Source organism: Sardina pilchardus, chromosome 15, assembly GCF_963854185.1.
Source record: "Sardina pilchardus chromosome 15, fSarPil1.1, whole genome shotgun sequence".
NCBI lineage: Eukaryota > Metazoa > Chordata > Actinopteri > Clupeiformes > Clupeidae > Sardina > Sardina pilchardus.
Window position 1 is genome coordinate 20,506,047 of NC_085008.1, and position 20,751 is coordinate 20,526,797.

Here is a 20,751-nt window from a genome sequence, read left to right on the forward strand (position 1 = left end):
AGGGAGAGCAGGAGGAAGGAGAGTCGGAAGGGGGTAAAAAAAAGGGCAATGTTTTAAAATGAGCTCCACGGGCACAGTCACCGTCGGCTGATTTAACTTTAAACAGGAAGGCCAGAAAAAATTCGGCATCTCGCTGAAGAGGGGGCAGTGTGCAATCAGACGGGTCCCAGATCGAGTATCAGGTACCGGGCTCCCCGGGCCATGTCTAGACTCTCTGGCACCTGCCTGGACTTTATTTACCAGCGACTGGGGGCCAAGGCATGGGGCCCCCGCTAGTGGCCCCCACGCCACCCTGCCCCTACTGTCCCCTCAGGCATCTTCTCTACGCCACACCACCACCCAACTCTCCAACCCAGGCTCTCCTCCCTCTCTTGTTCTTCTCCGCCACACCACACAGCTCCATCATTCTCCTATCCATCAGGCACTCTATTGTGATCTCTGTCTGTTTCTATCTTCTCTCTTCTCTCTTCTTCTCCTTCATCGTCTCATCCCTGCAGTCTCTGGCCATCTCTCCCCCTCTTTTCTCCCTCTCTCTCTCTTTCTCTCTCATCTTTCACTTATCTATCTCCACCCCCCCCCCCCCCCCTCCCTCTCCTTCTGTCTCCGCTGCTTTCTTTCTCCAACATCTTAGAGTGATTATGTTGGCAGACTGTTTGATCCATCGCTCCCTCCTACCAGCAAGGGCAAGCCGTGCCATGGATATTCTAATACACCAGCAAAAAGATGTATGTGGGTCAAGGGTCAAGTTCAGGCATGGCAGTGACATCATGTGTGCGGTTGTGGAGAGAGGGTAATTTTTAAATGACCATCTGGTTGGCAATTTCGCTCCGTCGTGGCAGACAGGCATTTTAAAGAGGGCAGGAAACAAAAACTTACAGAGTGCTCTTGACAGCTAATCACAGGAACAACATGGGGTCTAACCATGATCAGAGACAAGGCTACAGACCCACAACCAATCACTGCAGTCTACAGGTGACGTTTTACTGGGGGTAAAGAACAATTGTACGTAAGAGAAAATTTTATGTCAATTCATTTTTCAGTCACGTGTGGAATACAATAAAACTCTCCAGAGCTGATGAATCTGAAATGCAAGTGATATATTGAGCTCAATTGCTTGTTATGTAAGTGTGTGTGTGTGTGTGTGTGTGTGTGTGTGTGTGTGGTTAGGAGTTGGACGAGAACAATGATCTTTACTGGTGTAGAACGCAGATCCCAGGAGGGGGGGGCGGGGGGTTTGGGGTTGGTTAGGTCTGCCTGAGCCCTGGATCAGAGGCTGGGAGAGAGAAGGGCACGGCTGCGGTACCTGCTGGCCAAGGCGAGGGGATCCTCAAGCTGAAGCCATGATTAGTGGAGTATGCTCAGCACACATTATCACATCCCAAACTGGAACCAGATGTGGCCACAGGGGACCGAAGAAAGAAGTCGGAGAGCGAGAGAGAGAGAGTGTGTGTGTGTGTGTGTGTGTGTGTGTGTGTGTGTGTGTGTGTGTTGGGGGGGGGGGGGTCATGCTGAAAAGAAGAAGGGGATAGGGGATAGAGTGAGTGAGAGAGAGGGGAGGAAGAGGAGGTGGGGTAGGAGGTGGTTGGAGAGCAGCTCCCTTTTTGGGGTTAATTGGGAGAACAGGAGGAGGAAGAATAAATGTTTCTACCATTAATAACTGCCGGGTAGGAGGCAGTGCCCTATGCCCCACCCGGAACACATGCTTCTCATCAGACCTGCCGTCTCAAACTCCAATACCGCCAATATGGGAGAGAGAGAGAGAGGGAGAGAGAGAGAGAGAGGGAGAGAGAGAGAGAGAGACCTTGACACGGCAATTATGGTTAATCTGTGTGTCTAATAGATTTTATGAATCTCTTGAATGAATTCTCTAAATGCCTTTTATTTGACTAAGCTATTAAAGATGTAAACTGGAGCAGAGGTTAATCAGTAGAGGACATGTTTGTCTGCTATAATCAGAATATGGGCTTGAGCCCAAACCAATGAGACGTACAGTCTAGCACGGAACATCTAACTTTGTGCTATTAATAGATTGTTTGACATACATTTAAACTACTGTTTATGGACTTCTCACTCTTCATCCACTTCATGTGGTAACACGTGTAGCCATTTTAGTGGGAGACAAAACTGTGGCGTATGGAGCTGCAGTGTTACTGGTTTCATTACAAGCATCTAACTATTGCAGTGTGTAAAAGACATGAATCCATGTGTTTGTTCCGCCTCACTGCAGAGCATCCATATGCGTTCTAATGATAGATGTGATGAGTGCTCTATGCTGTGCACTGATAGATGTCCTGCCTGGAGGATGAAGGCAACTCCTTGAGAGTTCAGAGAAGAGGACAGAAAGAAAAACATGGCTGAACAAGAGAGGAGAGAAAGAAAGAAGGAGAGGTGAAGAATAGAACAGAGGAGCGACAAAGCATTGTGGCAGGATGTCATAATAGAGGACACAAACAAGTAGTCACTGTGTGATCGTAATGCATCTGGGCTTATGTACAGTATGAGCGAGGCTATGCAATGTCAGTCCAGAAATATAGGAAGATAACACAATGTATATAGATTCTATATCAATTTATATATTCATATAGATTAATTCCGATTTAGCTGATCAGTTAGGTCCACTACTCAAATTACATTCGCTTGAATTTCAGCATCATGTGATGCAGCTAGCAGATGTGTGAGTGTGTGTGTTTGGTGTAGTTCAGTTGGGATAACACTGGTGCTACGTGATCTTTGAATAATGAGGTTACATTGGGGAAACTGGAGGTTGTGCAAGCGGGTATGATGGGATATGACGGAGGTTGTGGGAACCGAACTTCATAGCGATCCTCACTCAACATCCTGCTGACTCATCTCCACGCCGCAACGATTCTTCGCATCCTCCGAGAGAGCATCTGATCGCTTGGGGACACGATCGTTGGCGTTTCCAAACAACCGATTGCAAGACACATGGGAAAGAAATTGCTTTCAGATGGATAAGGCGAAAGAAAGAGCGAGCGAGCGAGCGAGCGCGGCGCGGATTGGGAGGAGGGGTGGATTGTGGGTGGTGGGATGGCGAGAAGAGGGAGGGGCTTCGCTCCACTCTCCCACAGTGCCGTGCGGTTCCACATCAGCCTGGCACAAATTCAGGTCTGTCAAAAGTCATCTGTGTGAGTGACCCCCCCCTCCACACACACACACACACACACACACACACACACACACACCCTTCCCCCATCACCATCCCTCTTCCTCCCTCTTTAAATATCTAGACATGACAGGCAAAGGGGGAATTCCATGGGTGGGGTGCACTAGACGTGCCATTCAGCTCTTGTGGTAAAAGGGATTCAAACTGATGTTGTGACATTTGAATTCCAGCAAATGTCGTCAGCTTTCATCAGTCACTATACGGAGAGACAGGAATCTTGCTGGCTTAGGTAATTAGAGTGTGGTGTTAACACAACCAAATACCTGTCATAATTTCTTTTTCTTCCTTCTTTCGCATAGACAAAATACATGCCTCATAAGACTATGGGACTGTTCAACAACCTACAGTAACAACCCCACATGGGATTTTACGCATTTACACTGTACATTATGAGTCTTGGCAATGGGTCAGTACATTTCTCAACACTGTATTACACACTATGATTACATATAACATACAGTATAGGGATGATCAAACCTGACATTGAAAAATAAAAGAGGCAATGGTTTTGTATTACTTGGCATTTCTGTGGAATAGATATACATCATCAATGAACAAACAATGGTATATTAACACAAAGTTGAAGCAATGTCATCTATTCTGTGAGCCTTATTTCCACGCAGGAAGTTAAAGTAATAAAAAAAAAGAATACAGAATAGAAAATCATGCTCATCACCATGATAGTCAAAAGCCCCTTTCACACTGACCGAATTTAACACTAAATCAGCCGAATTTAACGTTACGGCTGTTCCTTTCACACTGACCGACACGGGGTGGGGAGTCAACCCGCCTCGGCAATTGAACCCATCTCGGGGGGTAGTATTATTGCCGAGGCGGGTTGAATGTGAAAGGAACAGGTCAACCCCGCTATTAGGGGTGTGTGACTGATGACGTATTTGGCAAGGCAGGAGGTTAAAATACAGGAAACACACAAGAGACAAGGACAGTTTTAGCTGATGCATGTATGGCTTACCAACCACTCCTGATGATCTGATAGATTCAGAGATGCTCTTTGTAGCACTCTTTTAGCTCTGGTTATGCAGACAGCTTGGTCACTCCATGCATTTGTGATGGCTATTGGTCTTGCTAAACAAGTGATGTCCATTTAAGGACTGCAATGTAGGTGTCTTCTATACATGTGGTTGAAGAGGTCCAATTCATTGTCTCCATCTGTTTAGTTTCACTAAGTTAAAGGCAGCCTTGACAGTTTTTTTTTCACCTTAACCATAATGTTTCCAAAATAATTTTGATGACAAATAACCTCATAACATGACGACGAGCACTTCTGCAATTGTCTGAGTGGCCCTCTGTAGGTGATTACCAACCTACAGTAACAACTTTCTAGTTTCAGGTAGGAAACTGCCCCCCACCCCACCCGAAATCAAAACGGAAAAGAGCTGCTGTGCTACAGTAATTCAGTTTTTCTACAGAAAATATTATATCGGAGTTGTTACACATGTTACTTTGTTACAAAATACACATTTGTTGTTTATTATTGCACTTCTCAACCAGAGGGGGACTCGTCTCCGAGAGCAAATCTTGTTGAGGGTGTCTTTACTCTCCCTCTCCTGGTAATTCGCCTTATTCACGTAGGGGCCATTGTAAACCAAAACGAGGCTACAGGGTACACAAACCATACGATTATTGCATTCACCAGGTGGTGAAAATGCATTAATGATATAGTACAGTAAATGTACCCTGTAGCCTCGTTTTGGTTTTCACAATGACCACCGTGAATAGGGCGAATTGATTGCGACTTTAGTCTGTTAAAATGCCTCTAGATTTAACTAGATTTAAAAGTTAAAGATTAGATTCAACTCTGCACAATGATAATAAAGTTCAATGTAATCTAATCTTCATCTAATTTGCTATAGAAGCATCTGAGGCATGATTACATTCCTCCCCATGTATTTCATGCACATTGTCTGTTTTGGTACCTCAAAAATAGTTTTGGTCATGTTTTGTGCCCAATTATTCAAGGGAGGAACAAAGATTCCATTATCCATTGAATATTAGGGTGGATCTTTGGCACAGAGAGATGAGTAAGTGTCGGACTTTTGGCTGAACACTGACTATCACGAGTACACTGAAGATGCAGTCTGGTATACATTTTTCAGCTCATTACTTTATTAGACAGCAAATTACCAGCAATGCAACCGCAAAGTCTCATTTGAAACCGTTTTCCCCCCATGATAAAACCACAAGTCTCCAAATTTCAGACAAGAAGTCGGAATGAAACCAACGTGATCCCCATTTGTCTGCACAAACCAACACAACCATATCCCAGTGAGTTCTGGTGCTCAACATAGGGATTTATTCCTTATGCATTTATTCTGCAAAGAGTTAAGGAATGTTGTTCATTGTCACGTGACATGCCCCCTCCCTCCATCCCTCCCTCCTTCAATGCCCCCCCCCCCCATCCCCCTTCCTGCAAGAACATGTTGCGTGCAGATGTGGCAACACCGCAGGCACTTCAAAGCACCTCCCTTCAGGCCCACTCGTATTGCAACGCCAACTGTAAATGTCCGGGACACGCAGAGCGGAAAATATGAAACCTTTCAAACTGCTCCTAAATGCGATGTTTTGCTCAAAACCGAGTCACTTGCAGAGGGGAGGAAAAATATATGTGTGCCCTCTACCTCTCATTTTCTCTTTGTTTATGTACAAATGGCTCATGGTGTTGAAATCAATAACCCACAGAAGTGTAGCTGCTGCTGATAGAAAGTATGACAGTTTGACGCAAAGCAAGGCAGTTTTGAAACAACGTCTAACAAGCCTAAATCACATCCACATTCACAGATGAACACTCACCAATGAGGCATAAATCTATACATTCTGATGTCAGAGCCCGACCATAAATTGTCCCTGAGTCATACATTACATTTCCATACATTAAGGTTTACGGTGTAATTCCAAGCTTCATTACTCCATGTGAGTCATACATTCTGATCCAAGAAGCAAGAGCCTGAACTTTATAGCGATACACACTAATGCATGAAGTTATAGCTCCTCATATAAAGGAGCCCAAGATCACATCCACAGTTGCACACTCTGAACCAGATGAGGTTGTAATTGATACTCTGGAGAAGACTCAGTTAGTGGTCAGGAGAGAGAGAAAGGGAGAGAGAGAGAGAGAGAGAGAGAGAGAGAGAGGAGACTCCCACACATACAGTGCTTAAATACAGTAGTTTTTTTCTTAGCAGATGTCTGAGGAGTGTGAATACCAATTTAAAGCTGTTTCTCAATTAGGAAATTAGTCTGAGTTCAAATGACAAAAAACTCCACAGCGCCGCTACAGTACTGGCGAAAGCAGCAGTGTAATTACTGTCGTTCAAAATAAATAATGCTGTTTTGACATTGAGGTGGATGAATTAAAACAAGACTTAGAAGAACGCTGAAACCAGTTTAATGAAAACCGTTTGAATGATGGAAATTTTAGTTTTTACCAACGTTTTGGCTCGTCTTCATCCTCTACGGCAAATTGCCTTGACACTTTTTTGAGAACAGTCTTATTTTGAATGCTTTTAGACTTGCAAGATTTGGCAGAAACAGATGGCTTTTGTCCTGACATTACCATAATGTATTCAGTGTGAAAAACATTATTATCATATTTTTATGGTGAGAAAGCCTCGTCTCACTGCTGAGTTCAGATGTTTTCCATCAGCCCCACTGTGTGTTTGTGTGTGTGTGTGTGTGTGTGTGTGTGTGTGATGATGTGTATGATATTATGCTTAAGCTTCAAACTTGATTAGAAGCTAAGGTTAAGGGGTTGAATTAATGATCAGTTCCCTCCCTTCTCTCTCGCTTTCTTTCTCAAACAGACTCACACACACACACACACACACACACACACTAAGTCTCTGATTCTGATTCTTTCATTATCATCTCTATCCCTCACTTCCCTCCTAACCTCCCTGACCCCATCCCCCTGTCTGTATCAACACACTCAGCAGTCCACTTAATTGCCTGCCTCTCCGCATTAATAAATGACCCGTCCAGGGTCCCATCTCGTTTCCCTCCGCGCCGACCGACCGCTCGGCCGTCCCGTTCACGTTCTCCCCTCGGTTCCCCCCCTTTTTCCTCTCCTGGTGTTTATCTTTCGTGTTCTCCCCCCGTTCCTCCGAGCAGCGCTCATCAATTAGTCCCCGAGCGCTTTAGTTCGGCAGGGGTCGCGGGGTCACGGGGTTAATATAAGAATGAGCCCAATTTTCAACAAGTGAGGCCCCCGGTGGGAGGGGTGGAATGTGGGCCGGCCACATCAGCAGGGATGATCCCGGGTCAGACGGGCCTGATGGAGCCGCCGAGAGTCACTCACCCGTCTGTCTGGTGGTCAAGCGGAAAAGCCAAAGCGATATTATTTGTGAGCCGCCCGTTGAAAAGGAAAGGCTGCTGATTTGCACTCCGAAAAAGTGTGGAAGTGTTTAAGAGAGCATAAATCACAGTTCACAACGCAGTTCCTTTCTCAGATGCTGCCAATATCAAAGGCTGACCACTACAACCCTCATTCTACTCACAAAAAACTACACACACACACACACACCTACACTCTCTGACACACACACACACACACACACACGTACTGTATATTACTTTCAATATTTATAATAAGTATAAGGTACAATACAATTTGAGATACATTTTTGTTGTTTATTGCTATAGGGCCTGCTTACTGAGACACTTTAAAGATATCCATAAAATCATCCTGTTTCAGCACTAGAGCCATACTGCAGTGTGGTTATGCCTTCATTCTAGGGGTGTGATGATACTACAGTCATCTGACGATTTGATTTGATGCACGATTCAGAGCTCATAGTTTAAAGGGATAATCCGGAGTGAAATGCACTTTAGATCAATTTTTCGGACTATTGGGAGTACATACGTTGAGTTGACACCAAAATCATGTCATTCGGATGTATTTTGAGAAAGTTCGCGCTCACCGTTTTTAGCCAAAACTCGTTAGCCTGGAAGTGACCGGGGCGTGTCCTTTCGCCGCTACAAAACGCTATTTTTATACCTCTTCTACTGTTCCAAACAACACTACACTTACGTGGTAGTGAGTAGAGGTTCCCTAAAGCCAAACCGAAGTATCAGCACGTCTTTATGTGGTCGGATAGAGAGTCCAGAATGAATTTAATCGAGTCCGTACCTTTCCGGAAATGTTAGTAAAGTGTTGTGAAAACGTTGCTAGCTGCAACAGCGACATTTCCGGAAAGGTACTGACTCGATTAAATTCATTCTGGACTCTCTATCCGACCACATAAAGACGTGGGGATACTTCGGTTTGGCTTTAGGGACCCTCTACTCACTACCACGTAAGTGTAGTGTTGTTTGGAACAGTAGAAGAGGTATAAAAATAGCGTTTTGTAGCGGCGAAATGACATGCCCGAGTCACCTCCAGGCTAACGAGTTTTGGCTAAAAACGGCGAGCTCGAACTTTCTCAAAATACATCCGAATGACATGATTTTGGTGTCAACTCAACGTATGTACTCCCAATAGTCCGAAAAATTGATCTAAAGTGCATTTCACTCCGGATTATCCCTTTAATACACTCACAGCCTATTCAAAAAAGAAAAGACTCAAATCAAACTAGTAAAAATGTGTGACTAGTGAACAATGCAAGAATCAAAGAGCAATCTCTAAAAATTGTAACTTACTAAAGTCTCTCCGTAAGCAAAATGTAGATTTTTATCTTGATACTATGGTGCCAGGTGGTGGATGTCAGATAGTTGTAGATAGCTGAGGTTAACATGCTGACATGACAATACGATTTACAAATAAGTTTTATTCTAGTTTAATTTATTTCTACCCTACACTATGTGTTTCACATAGAACTAAATATATTGTACCATATGTTACATCTGCAGTAAAACACATATATAGTTAGGCTATATCTAGGCATAATTGCTGTGTGACTAGTCCAATCTTCGTCCTATGGCCTGTTGTGGTCATTTAATTAATGAGTATTTCATTGTCAGTTTGTGGTGATAAAACTTGACGTTGTTATTTGCAGACAGATGTTTGTTTGATATACACATCAGGACCGTCTTACAGCACTAATGTACCACACTTCTAGAAACACCTTAGTCTGGATCAGAAGTTTTTAAAAACCCCAATATGAAATTAAATTTAAATTTAAGCCCCAATTTATTTGTTTATTTTATCTAGGACTAATATACTTTTGAGCGACTGTGTGGTTATGTGGCAATAAATTCAGTTAAATTGACAGATTTCCGTGGCACGTAACATAGGCCTTAATATTTAATATTAATACTTAATATTTGACTGACATAATTGAGACACATTGAAAAACAAACTGAGGCTGCATTTACTACTCAAGTCTCTGAACACCTATTGTACCTGATGTAGCGCCACCTATCGATTGAATAATGCAGAACATAATTCTGCAAAGCATGTCAATGGCAAATAGGCTATAAACGACTGTTAAATACAGAACCGAATTGTATAGGCTATTAATAATGGCAAGCACAACATATAACCAAAGATCCGCGTTAACCTTCTCTGATATAACCAAATTAAAAAGAGGTTCATCTTGCTGATCATAACATTATTTCTTAAGCCTCTCTGCCATTTTGTTCTCAGAAATAACCACCAAAAGTCTAATTCTCAATATTATTAAAGAGATCATTCTATTATGCACATATAAAGATAGCCTACAATGGAATGTGTAAGTATGGTTAGGCCTACTAGGTTATTTGATCGCCAATATTTATGCTTTAGTTGATTAGATTTATTGAGGCTACATTTGAACATTTAGGCTAAATCTAAGCTAGGCCTAATGATTAAAGCCTCAAGTGTTAACCATCCAATATGACTCGTGAATTGAGGATTCAACATTTTGAATAGTTTCAATCATTGATCTTTCACTTTCAGTTATGGCTTATCGTTCATTTTGCAGTAATGTCTTCGAGAACAATAGTCTAGCCTACAATTAGCCTACATAAACATTTGCTGTGGGTCGCTTGTGCTTATGCTTGTGGAATCGCTTTCCATAACGAAATAATTAGTCTACTTTGAAACGGATTATTGCCCTTGCATGCCATTGAAAATTGATGGACACAATAAGTGATTACAGACTACTCTGAAATTGCAGACGCCTCCTTCATAATGAGACAGGCCGAAGACTGAATATCACAGTTGGCCTACGTTCAAGCTGAACTTCGCAAACAAGTAGAACGCTTATTGCCTGCAACACAGAATAAATCAGTGCAAGTCTGATGAGTCGAATATGCGGTGCGAGATAAATCACCTCGGATGGGCTGCTGAAATAACGGTTTTAGGTGCAGCATCCTTCCCCAATCACTCAGGCCGTAGCCTATAATAATCAGAGACTGTTGGTAAACTAAAGTAGGCATATCTATAACCTTGCTAAATGTGTTATTCGATACGAGCCTATTTAGTCGAGGCGAAGTAGTCATGGCTTATATAGGCTAGTGCATTTAAATACATGTTTTTATTTCCAAACTAAAGTAATAACTTTTGCCGAATGATAACCCCATACGACAGGCAAATGACCCAATTAAAGCATGATCCACTGTGTGGAGTTGTCCATTTTCATTTACAAAAATAATAGCAGAGCCAAATACGCCTTTATGTGTTTACGCATAGGCCTACATTTAACCGATTTTTCGGTAGATCTGAAATGAGTATGGGATCAGAATAGGCCCGTGATGGTTTATTGATACATTTTTAAAGTAGCCTAGTCTATGCGTGCAACTTGACTTGGAGGTTCAAACTAAATTGAGGAACTGTCCTGACTGCTATGAAAAACCATATCTGCCCTTTAAATATGGATAACTTTTAAAAAGCAACTGCTGTGACTAGTGGTAAAATTGTAGGACCGCTTCATTTTCAGGCTGAGTCTGCAGATTTGTGTGGAGGGTAGGCCTATAGGGATACAGAACTTTCTGTTAGTGCCACATGGCGACATAGATTCTGGTCAAGATTTATATTCTTCCAGAACACGGCCAGAACATGAGAGGAAGGTAATGACCAAAAGTCAACCAAATCCGACCTTAATTAAAAAATACGCAGAGGACGGGAGAGGGCCGGCACATCTGTTTTCAATCTGCGGCCCTTTGATGACATCAATGGGTTCTTTTCGCAGATTGAAATGGGGGTGTTGCTCGAACTGTCGGACTCCAGTGAGAAATTTCCTGTCAGAACTACAGTGGAATCACTGTATTGTGTATAGGCCAAATGACATGTGTCTTCTCTCAGGACTAAAACAAAAAATACAAGAAAGAAATTCAAATGAAAAGATGGAAAACAAACACTGAAATGTAAAAGGAATTCATTCAGAATGTTTGTTTAAATTAGCCTGTGTGCGGGTTGAGCCTTGAACCTCCACATTGTTTGGCTATGTGAGTGCTGTGACTCTAGTCAGTAATCCAAACTCTAATTCACCACTTAACCTTGCTGTCAGTTTACCCATACAAAGAATATTAAGTCCGCCCGCACCCCTGGCCATACTGTTGATGAATGACTTGTGTGGATACAAAAAAGTGTGTTTTATTAGTGATGTGTTGCGTGAGGGTGGGATTCTGTGGGCATGGAAAGGGGCGCCTGTAAAGCGACGAGAGAGGCTCAAGAGCTTAGGCGCGTAATGAGCGTTTCATGCATCGCGATTACTTTCCCAGGGGACCTAATAGCTCGCGCGTGTTCAACAGTGTAGGCGCGAGGCGAGCCCAGAGGGTTCGGCCTCTCTTGCTACACGCGCCTCTAGCCGGACTTCATCACTTCCGCAGCCGAACAACTCATCTCCCTCTCGAGTACTGCTCGCAATGAACACACGAGAGCATTCCGTAATTGCGACCTCGTAAGGGCGAGGCTCACGCACATATTGAGTCGTTTTCGTGGACTGCATTTGGTTCTTATACAGTCTTTCCGACTAAAGCAACAACAACAGAATGTCTGAACCAGGAACGTTAAACGCAGCGCCTTAGCATTTTCAAAAAGTTTTGAAATGTCAAAAACTTGCTTGTGACGTCTGCGACAAGCTGGACTAAAGATGCTGAGAAGTCGCTGCTGAAGTTACATTCGGATTCTTTTTTCCTGTTCAGAGTGGAAATGTCTTCTTGAAATAGGCTACAGTTTGGTTGGTGTTATAATATTGTAAGGTTAGTCTGCGTCATGACTTCTAGCTATGCGCCTGTAATGGACAGACAAGCCACGCTGCCTTGCCGCACCGAAAGTCCCATCACCGCTAACCTGGAACATTTGCAGGCGAAAAAAAACTTTTCGGTAAGTCACCTGTTGGATCTAGAGGAAGCCCGCGAGATGGTGGGAACTCAGACGGAGGACAACACGGGGGAGTCGGGTCGGAATATGCTGGAGTCTCCTGGTCTAACAAGCGGCAGCGACACAGCACAACAAGAGAGTGAGTTTTGGGAATGTCATGTGGGGATTCTCCTGTGTTGTCAACAACAGGACATTAGTGGGCTACTAACAGTCTACATAATAACAGTAACAGTAGCCTATTTAGTTAATATCTAAAAGTCTAACTTAGCCTAAATGTCAGTGCCATAACATTTGTATTTTTGCCATAAAGTTGACAAATAGGCTTAACATTTATTTCATATTCTTTTTGAGAATCAACTAGCCTATATGGTACATTTGGGCGAATGTTTTTTTTTGGGGAAATCAACAAATGGTTCTCAACCATTATGGATAATGTTACAATATAATAAAAGTTATAATAGGCCTCCCACCTTAGGCTAGGCCTAAGAATTTTATTTCATTATCTAGGCTACAGCAACTATCTCTCCACTAAAAGTTAATGAGGAAAGTTTCACAAACTCTAGAAGTAGGCAATAGTTTTAAATGAATGTGAACTAGGCTATATCGGCCTAACGCTTTACAAAACATTAGGCTAGACCTTTTTGAGGAAGACGAGACGGTTCCTTCCATCCATCAGTTGCTGCAGCCCAGATACATGACAGCCAACAACATAGGCTAGCAATTATCATGACTCAAATGACTTAAACACACATGGCAGTGGTAGAATAATTACCTAAAGATTTGTTCTCAATTCATGAACTTGAATTTTAATGAGTCTTAAACCACCTGTCTGCTCTCAGAGGTTGAAGGAAAAATTAAAAACTCCCTTGATATAAAAAATACTAATATTAATAGTCCTAGAGATATAATATTCATTTTGACAATTGCGTTGTAGATAGGCTACTTTGTAGATTGGCCCAATTCGGTTTTCAGTCTCCAATCAGCTCTATCTGTGTGAATTATTAATGTGATGGCGTTCCTTGCAGATTTGGGCTACTGTCTGTGTCTTAATGAAATATGAGTGCATTGTTGATTTAGTCATGCATGGATAGCCTATTTAATAGGCTACTGAATTTACGCTTTTAGGCTACTTAGGTTTATTTTATTTGATTATTTTGTGAAGTGTAGGCCTATACCTCGTTCTTCAAAAATGGATTTAGGCTATTTTATTTACACCAAATTACCCTCCGGGCTACTGAAAACAATACACTTCACTTCACTAACATGGTTAAAGCATTGTTCTACCTAAAATCATATATGCTGTTTTATTTTGTAGCCAGTTTGGGGGCCATACAGTTGATTATATGATTGTGCAAAACATCAAAGCAATCATCAACCTCATCGACATCAAAGTGATCCTCAAATTGTATTGACTAAAGCTGCATAAACTGTTAAATGATCATTGTGGGCTAGTCATAATACGTGGTTACTTTTGGTCTGACTCAAGTGAAATCTTGTATTCTCTTGCGTGGTTATTGCACGGGGGTCTCCGAGCGAATCGATTGGTCACTGATATGTTTATCCTCATGCGCGCACCAGTTTTATGAGCTGATGTTGGTGCTGATTGATGTGAGAATGTTGGAATGAGCGGACCCAATCTCACGGGAGTGTCCCCCCGCCCTCCCCCTGCGTCCTGACGCTCACCTTTTTGAACGGATTAGCAGGCTACTCCATTTGGTAATAACTCGTTGCTTGTTGGGCGTTTAGTTACAGTTTACCAACTTGAGAAATATCAGTGTTCTGTTTACTGAAGCGAAATATAGGCTTAGATTTCCATTTAATTTGGCCTACAAAACAACAAGTAGGCCTTTGCATGGCTATAGGCTTAAGACACAGGCCTTCATAAATATGCTTTGATAAGCCCTAAATTATTTAGAGGTGTGTTGATAATTATTATGACACATTAATATAATTACAAATTTATTACAAATTTCCCCGTGTGAGATTAAATAGTCTGACGTTGGATGGAGCTACAACATTACACATACCGCCAAATGGTTTGTCTCAGAGCCTGCGTACTAAATTCCATATCAACTTTAAATCTAAAAAATATATACCAGCTCTATTATTTAAAGCAATATTTATTTGCTAAAGTCCCCCCTTTTTAAACAAACTGTATAATATCAGTTGATTAATTATAGTGTTCATATGTTTTGCTATCAATATATTATTAGCTCACGCAGTTTGTGGGGAGGACGATCATCATGGGAAAATCGTACATGTGGTCACGATTTCATATGGACCAAGTCTCTTTTGGCTCTTTGCTCATTAATTACTGCAAGATTATGCTTGCTCTTATTATGTGGATGGGATCAGGAAAGACTCATAAAACAATCGAAGCTTGCCAAAACTGTCAGAGCATTGCTTGAAAAGACCAACATCAGCACGAGTCTACACGGAGTACTATAGCTCCTGGGGTCGCTCAAATTCTTAAGCTATTGTTTTCAGCCTGATGCCAACCCTCTATGACAATCATACCCTGTCTAATACCTTCTCAAATTAAAATATGACGTTTTGAGTTATGCACACCAACAAACAAAACAACAAACAAAAATAGTTTTATCTGTGAATTGGCAAAATTGCCAAGATGAATTCATGCAATAGCTCTATTGTTACTATTGTAAATGTCCTGTTGATAGTTTTATGACACATTTCCATAAAACATTGGAATCATCATTTTATTTAGATTTATTTTAGACATGTTTGCGCTCTCTCTCTCTCTCTCTCTCTCACACACACACACACACACACACAGATCCACTAGCACATGCACACACTCAAACACATAATCTAATTTGGGTAAAATAACATAACTCTCCATGGAAAAGAACACAAGATTTAGTCCTGAATGGAAGGAAGTCTGTGATTCTGTACCACTCAGCACAAATGCTTGTCTTGATCCAAGATCACAACACGTTGCTAATGTGGGTTATATACCCATCTTCACCAACATTTATGAATGACGCCTCCATGTGTGTCCCTCCATTGCCTCCGCCTCAGATGAGCGGCTGACCACGGACGAGAAGAAGAAGAGGAAGCAGCGCCGGAACCGGACCACCTTCAACAGTAGCCAGCTGCAGGCTCTGGAGCGCGTCTTCGAGCGCACCCACTACCCCGACGCCTTCGTCAGGGAGGACCTGGCACGGCGGGTCAACCTCACCGAAGCCCGCGTGCAGGTATGGCACCATCTGTTTGTCTATTTGTATTGATGTTTGCAAAATGAATGTCAAAGGTGATATATTGTTTGCGTCTGTGAAGTTGGTTTGGATGTAATGCCAATGGACACAGCAAGGCCAGCCATTACTGACATCCTGGGAGTAATAATAATAATAAGTGTAACTCTGCTTTTTGTTCTGAAGGCTGCCTGTGTAATTTCAGAATGATATAACAGCAAGAGTATAGCAGTTCTCCTCTTGAGAGGGTGTAGTGGTGACTCTGAGAGGGATCCGTTTGCTCATTTGTGGCTTTCCCTCTCTCAGGTGTGGTTCCAGAACAGACGGGCAAAGTTCCGACGGAACGAGCGAGCCATGCTGGCCAGTAAGAACTCCTCGCTTCTCAAGTCGTTCTCCAGCGATGTGACCGTGGAGCAGCCAATGGTGCCTCGTCCGGCCCCGAGACCCAATGACTACCTGTCCTGGGGGTCATCGTCCCCTTACAGGTACCTATTTGTCTTTATGCGTTTACTCCACAATGGAAAAGATTGCTGGGCCATTCGAAAGATAAAGGGTCTGTTTAAAAGATTTAGGAGCTTTGCACAGATCGTTTTCCACATGAAAAATCATTAATTGGCTTAGGAGTTTCATTTTACTTATGCAGGGTTCCCAGTGGAGGGAAGTTCTCTAAAGCCAATTGCCAAATAGCTCCCAGAGGAGTTCTTGAAAGACCTCTCCATCAGATGATGATTAATGGAACTTTTAAGGATTATCCTGCAACAAAACGCTTAAGAATCTTTAGTAGCTTAGCACCATTCCCAGACTCTGCACTGTAAACCACTGGCTTCAGACAGATGTAAGCTGCTGTACTAATGAAGAGCAGTGGCCATTAGACCAGGTGCATGGAAATGATATTTGCGGTTTTTGACTTATTCCTTGACAAAATAATTGAATTCGCTATTGGAGCACTTACTGGTAAAATAAAGCTTGTGATTTCTCTAGTTTTTTGATTAGATGATGGGCTTGGGTTGGACAGCAGGTAGTCAAATGATCAAAGCTGCTTTAATGGGTGTTTCATCAACGTCTTTACAGTTTTTCTCGATTGATAACACACATTTTCTGAAAACATGCCTCATATTCTCAGAACTCTACACACAAATCCAAAACAACACACACAATGGGCAAAACTCCACAATTCTCCTGCAAAATGACACTTTACCTTCAAAACAATGTAATTTCTCCTCAAAATGCTCTTTTGTTCTCAAGAGACACACACAAGCCATCACCAGTTAAACACTGATGTGCTCAGTGTAAAACACTGTGATGAATTGAAAAAACTTCTTCTCCATTCATTATAATGACTTGGGCCTTTTTTTGTTCAGCGTTACACTACAAACAGTACTACAAACAGTAGATAAGCTGATACAGTAAGTTGATATGCTCACCCTATCAATATTTTTTAAATATCTCATTGTTTTCTATTATTTTTCTTTGTATTTCCCGTAATGTTATGCGTTTTTTTTCTAGGACAATGCTCATGATTTCAGTTTCCTGTTCAGGAGACAGAAGCCCTTGTGTTGGTAATCTTTCGGCTGCCAAACAATTAGTAAAATACTGTAAACTGTGTAGGAATACAAAGTAGGATTACTTTCCCCAAATACTTGACACATACTTTATTTTTACAGTCCTACAGAACAGCCCACAGGCAATACTGTACTACTGTGCTCATTGAGCTGTATTGTACTGTCCGGTACTGTACTGTATTGATACGCAGCACTGCAATGTTCTAGTGGCTCGGATCTCATCAGAGATTACGGTCCTTGGCCTCCCCATCCTCCTCCTCTTACTCTCACTCCTCTGGCTCTGCCTCTGCCTGTACTACTACTGTAATATAAAGCTCTGATTGCTCATTTTAAGACTGTGTGACAAGAGTTTGCCCATCTGATGAGTCAGTGTGCATGGTAGGGCAGTTAGCTTTAGAATTTGAATGGCAGTGTGTTCTTTGTGAAAACAAGAGACTTTCTTCATGAAAATTGTGTCTAATGCACAGAATTGTGTGTAGTGTTTTGAGAACAGTGTGTTATAGAACTGCAATTTGAGTGTAAAGCCGAAATTGTGCTTAAAGTTCAGCAGAATCGGTTCAGGAGGTTGGTGCATGAGCTACATATTACTGGAATTGTGTCTCAAGTACCAGAAATTGTGTGTAAACAATTGAGAAAAACTGTAATCAGAATTTGGCACCACTGCCTACCTCACCAGATATAATCACAGCCCAGTGTACTGGCATTGCACTTCAGTTTCCTCAGGAAGATAGTATTTCATAACAAGCTGCCAATTGCCTTTCCTGAATGTGAGAGATTAAAGCAGTTAGGCTGCCCAAACCTACAATTCCTGAAATAGATCTCTCTTATAGCATAAATATCATCAATTTCAGTTTGCGAGACAACAAAATCTGTGTGCATGGAAAGGAATCGATCTAATACCCCAGCCACCCAAGTCCAGCACTGACGTTGTTTCCCCACAGCCAATGTGACCTAATACTGTACAATCTGCAATAAGAATGATGCATGTGGAAATGCCAAGTCTGAGTATTTTAATATTTTAAGCCAAGCGTCCAATGCTGTGAATGTTCCAGCATCTGGTGTGTGTGGTAGCCCTTAAGGGGCTTTGCCAGCATCTGGTTCAATAGGCACTCAGAATATGAAAACAAGTCCTACTGAGATCTGCTGTGGGGGGATAGCTCACACTGAGAGCTCTGAGATGTTTACACACCTCATAATGGAGCATCTGTGTAGTCTGCATGAGGCACGGGATGTCCAGCTAGGGATCGATGCCAATGCAATAGCCAATTGTCCTGATAATCGGGAAATCCTGAACTGTTACTGTTACAGTGGAAGCTTTATCTGATAAATAAAATACAGTTGATGGGAGTGCAATCCAGGCACTCCATGGAAGGTAAGGATGCGGAAGGACGTGTTTTGTCCTTAGTACCCTTCATGGAATGCCTGGATTGCTTATTTTATCATGGAATGATTTCCGAGAGCACCCAGCATACTTTGGACACACGCTTTGTTCCCAGATTTCGTGTGCTTTAAGATATTTGAGTTGACTTAGTGTGCCTTATAATCATTCAGGTAGAATTTAATGGCCTTAAAAAAACAAGCCCTTCCACCCACATTATCATCTTATGTGGTCATGGAATGTGATTGATTTTCTCTTGTATATTGGTCATTAATTTTCTGTAATTTTCTTTACGCAGTGCCATGGCCACATACCCTCCCACATGTGCCAACACGACTTCAACTCAGGGAATGAACATGGCCAACAGCATTGCCAACTTGAGACTAAAAGCAAAGGAGTATAGCCTGAACCAGGTGCCCACTGTCAACTGACCGAACAGCACCTCCGCCCCCTCTACCCCCAACACACACACACACACACACACACACACACACACGCAAACACACACACACACACACACACACACACACACGCACGCACGCAAACACACACGCGCACACACCCGCGCAAACACACACACGCACACTTCCAACTGGGAGCATATGGTTTCAGTTAGACAACTGAGACTACAGTCCTTAGGGGCACCCCAATAAGCATTCCATCTTAAGGCCTGTTGTGCCAAGAAGACACCATAACAAGGATACCCATCACACTCGATACAAAACCATTTTACCATGCAATGCAAAACCAAGCATCACTCAGGCCGAAGAGAACAACTCGCGGTGTTCATCTTTATAACAATGTCCCTGTAATTCCACCGCTGAAGACAACAGTTCTGACTCTGTTCAAAAATGACTCCTCTGTTCTGAGCTCTGGTGCAAAAAACTCGACCTTTTCTGCCAAAAACAACAGTACCACCGGTGGAAGACTACGGATACTCTGTAGGCTATGACCCGAACGGCAGACCTTGTTTTTTAACAGAACACGAAACGGAAAACGAAGCAGAACTTCAGTGCACTTGAGTGTTAAAGTTATCTGCCATGTTATTTTAAAGACCATAAAAGAAATAAGTCAGAGCACAGAGCCCACATGCTTCATCCCATAATAAGCCATTGATAATGAAGAGGCTGTGCGGATGTCTTCCTGCTAAGCTCTTCAGTCGTCTGTAGGATGCCTATGGACTTCCAGAGACTAGTGGCATTGGACATCTTCCAACAAGGAGTCTGCTGACTGGTGGAGCCCTCTGGCCTTTGGAGTTTAGCATGGGACTGAGGGAGAATGTAAACCTTGGATGGGGTTACCAAAAGTGCCTCAGAAAGAACACTAGACTTTGCTCCTGTTTGTCCTTTTTTTAATCTTTGGAGCCAAAGTTTTCTTTTTTATTTAGTTAATGGCCTAAAGTCATATTCCCTATTGTATATTAACTGAGTATATCCAAATGTGTAATATTCCGTTGCAATAAAAGGATGTGGTTTAAGCACCAATACTGGATGGTTTCACAAGGTCATATTAGTGCTGTTTATACTTCCAGATATCCTCATTGTTGCAGGCAACAGCATGAACAAATGTCAAACTTTGAGTTTTTAACACTAATATCATATGCACTTAAAATATTTTAGAATAAATATAGGCGCAGTTTTCAGTACCTCTTACTGTAATTGCTTGTTTTTTTTATTACTGGTAATGACCACATGTTGACATGACAATTATAGGACAACAACACCTTCAAAAGCTCATTATTCCACTGGCACTCAGTCCATCCCAAGATGATTAGTTGCCTTTTAGCAATAAGAAATAACAACAACAAAAAACTCAACACAACAAACCAACAACAATGCAGAAACCAAATAAACAACAACAGTGGGCTGGACAACAGCCTGACCGAAGCAACAAACAGCTGCAGAATGTTGCTGCTGGAAGAGCCTGTGGCTGGAGCTGGAGCTGGAGTCGGAGTTTGGACGTGGGGAGGAAGTATGTGTTATTTGCTCATGATGGACTCCTCGCGGCTGGAGGCTCCTGACTCCCCCGAGCAGCTGGGGTTCACGGAGGTGTTTATTTCTCCTCTCTGCTGCACCTCCTCTGTAAACGCAGCGTGTGCCTTGGACTCAGTATCCCTCTTGGTCCCTAAGTGGCCACAAGCAGCCTCTCCGAATGGC

The 20,751-nt window shown here is 42.4% G+C and overlaps 1 protein-coding gene across 1 annotated transcript; it reads left to right on the forward strand.

Annotated features, from left to right (window-relative positions):
- The first annotated feature begins 11,945 nt into the window (after positions 1-11,945).
- LOC134101894 (paired mesoderm homeobox protein 1-like) lies at positions 11,946-20,079 on the forward strand. The gene is made up of 4 exons (XM_062555756.1): positions 11,946-12,582; positions 15,483-15,658; positions 15,962-16,140; positions 18,894-20,079. The coding sequence occupies exons 1-4, from the start codon at positions 12,336-12,338 to the stop codon at positions 19,024-19,026; spliced, it is 735 nt and encodes a 244-aa protein (XP_062411740.1). The 5' UTR covers positions 11,946-12,335; the 3' UTR covers positions 19,027-20,079.
- The last annotated feature ends 672 nt before the right edge of the window (positions 20,080-20,751 follow it).

Coding starts and splice junctions, on each gene's coding strand:
- LOC134101894 (XM_062555756.1), top strand. CDS start 12,336: ATGACTTCTAGCTATGCGCCTGTAATGGACAGACAAGCCACGCTGCCT. Junction 12,583..15,482: donor CGACACAGCACAACAAGAGA/GTGAGTTTTGGG, acceptor CCTCCGCCTCAG/ATGAGCGGCTGACCACGGAC. Junction 16,141..18,893: donor GGGTCATCGTCCCCTTACAG/GTACCTATTTGT, acceptor TTCTTTACGCAG/TGCCATGGCCACATACCCTC.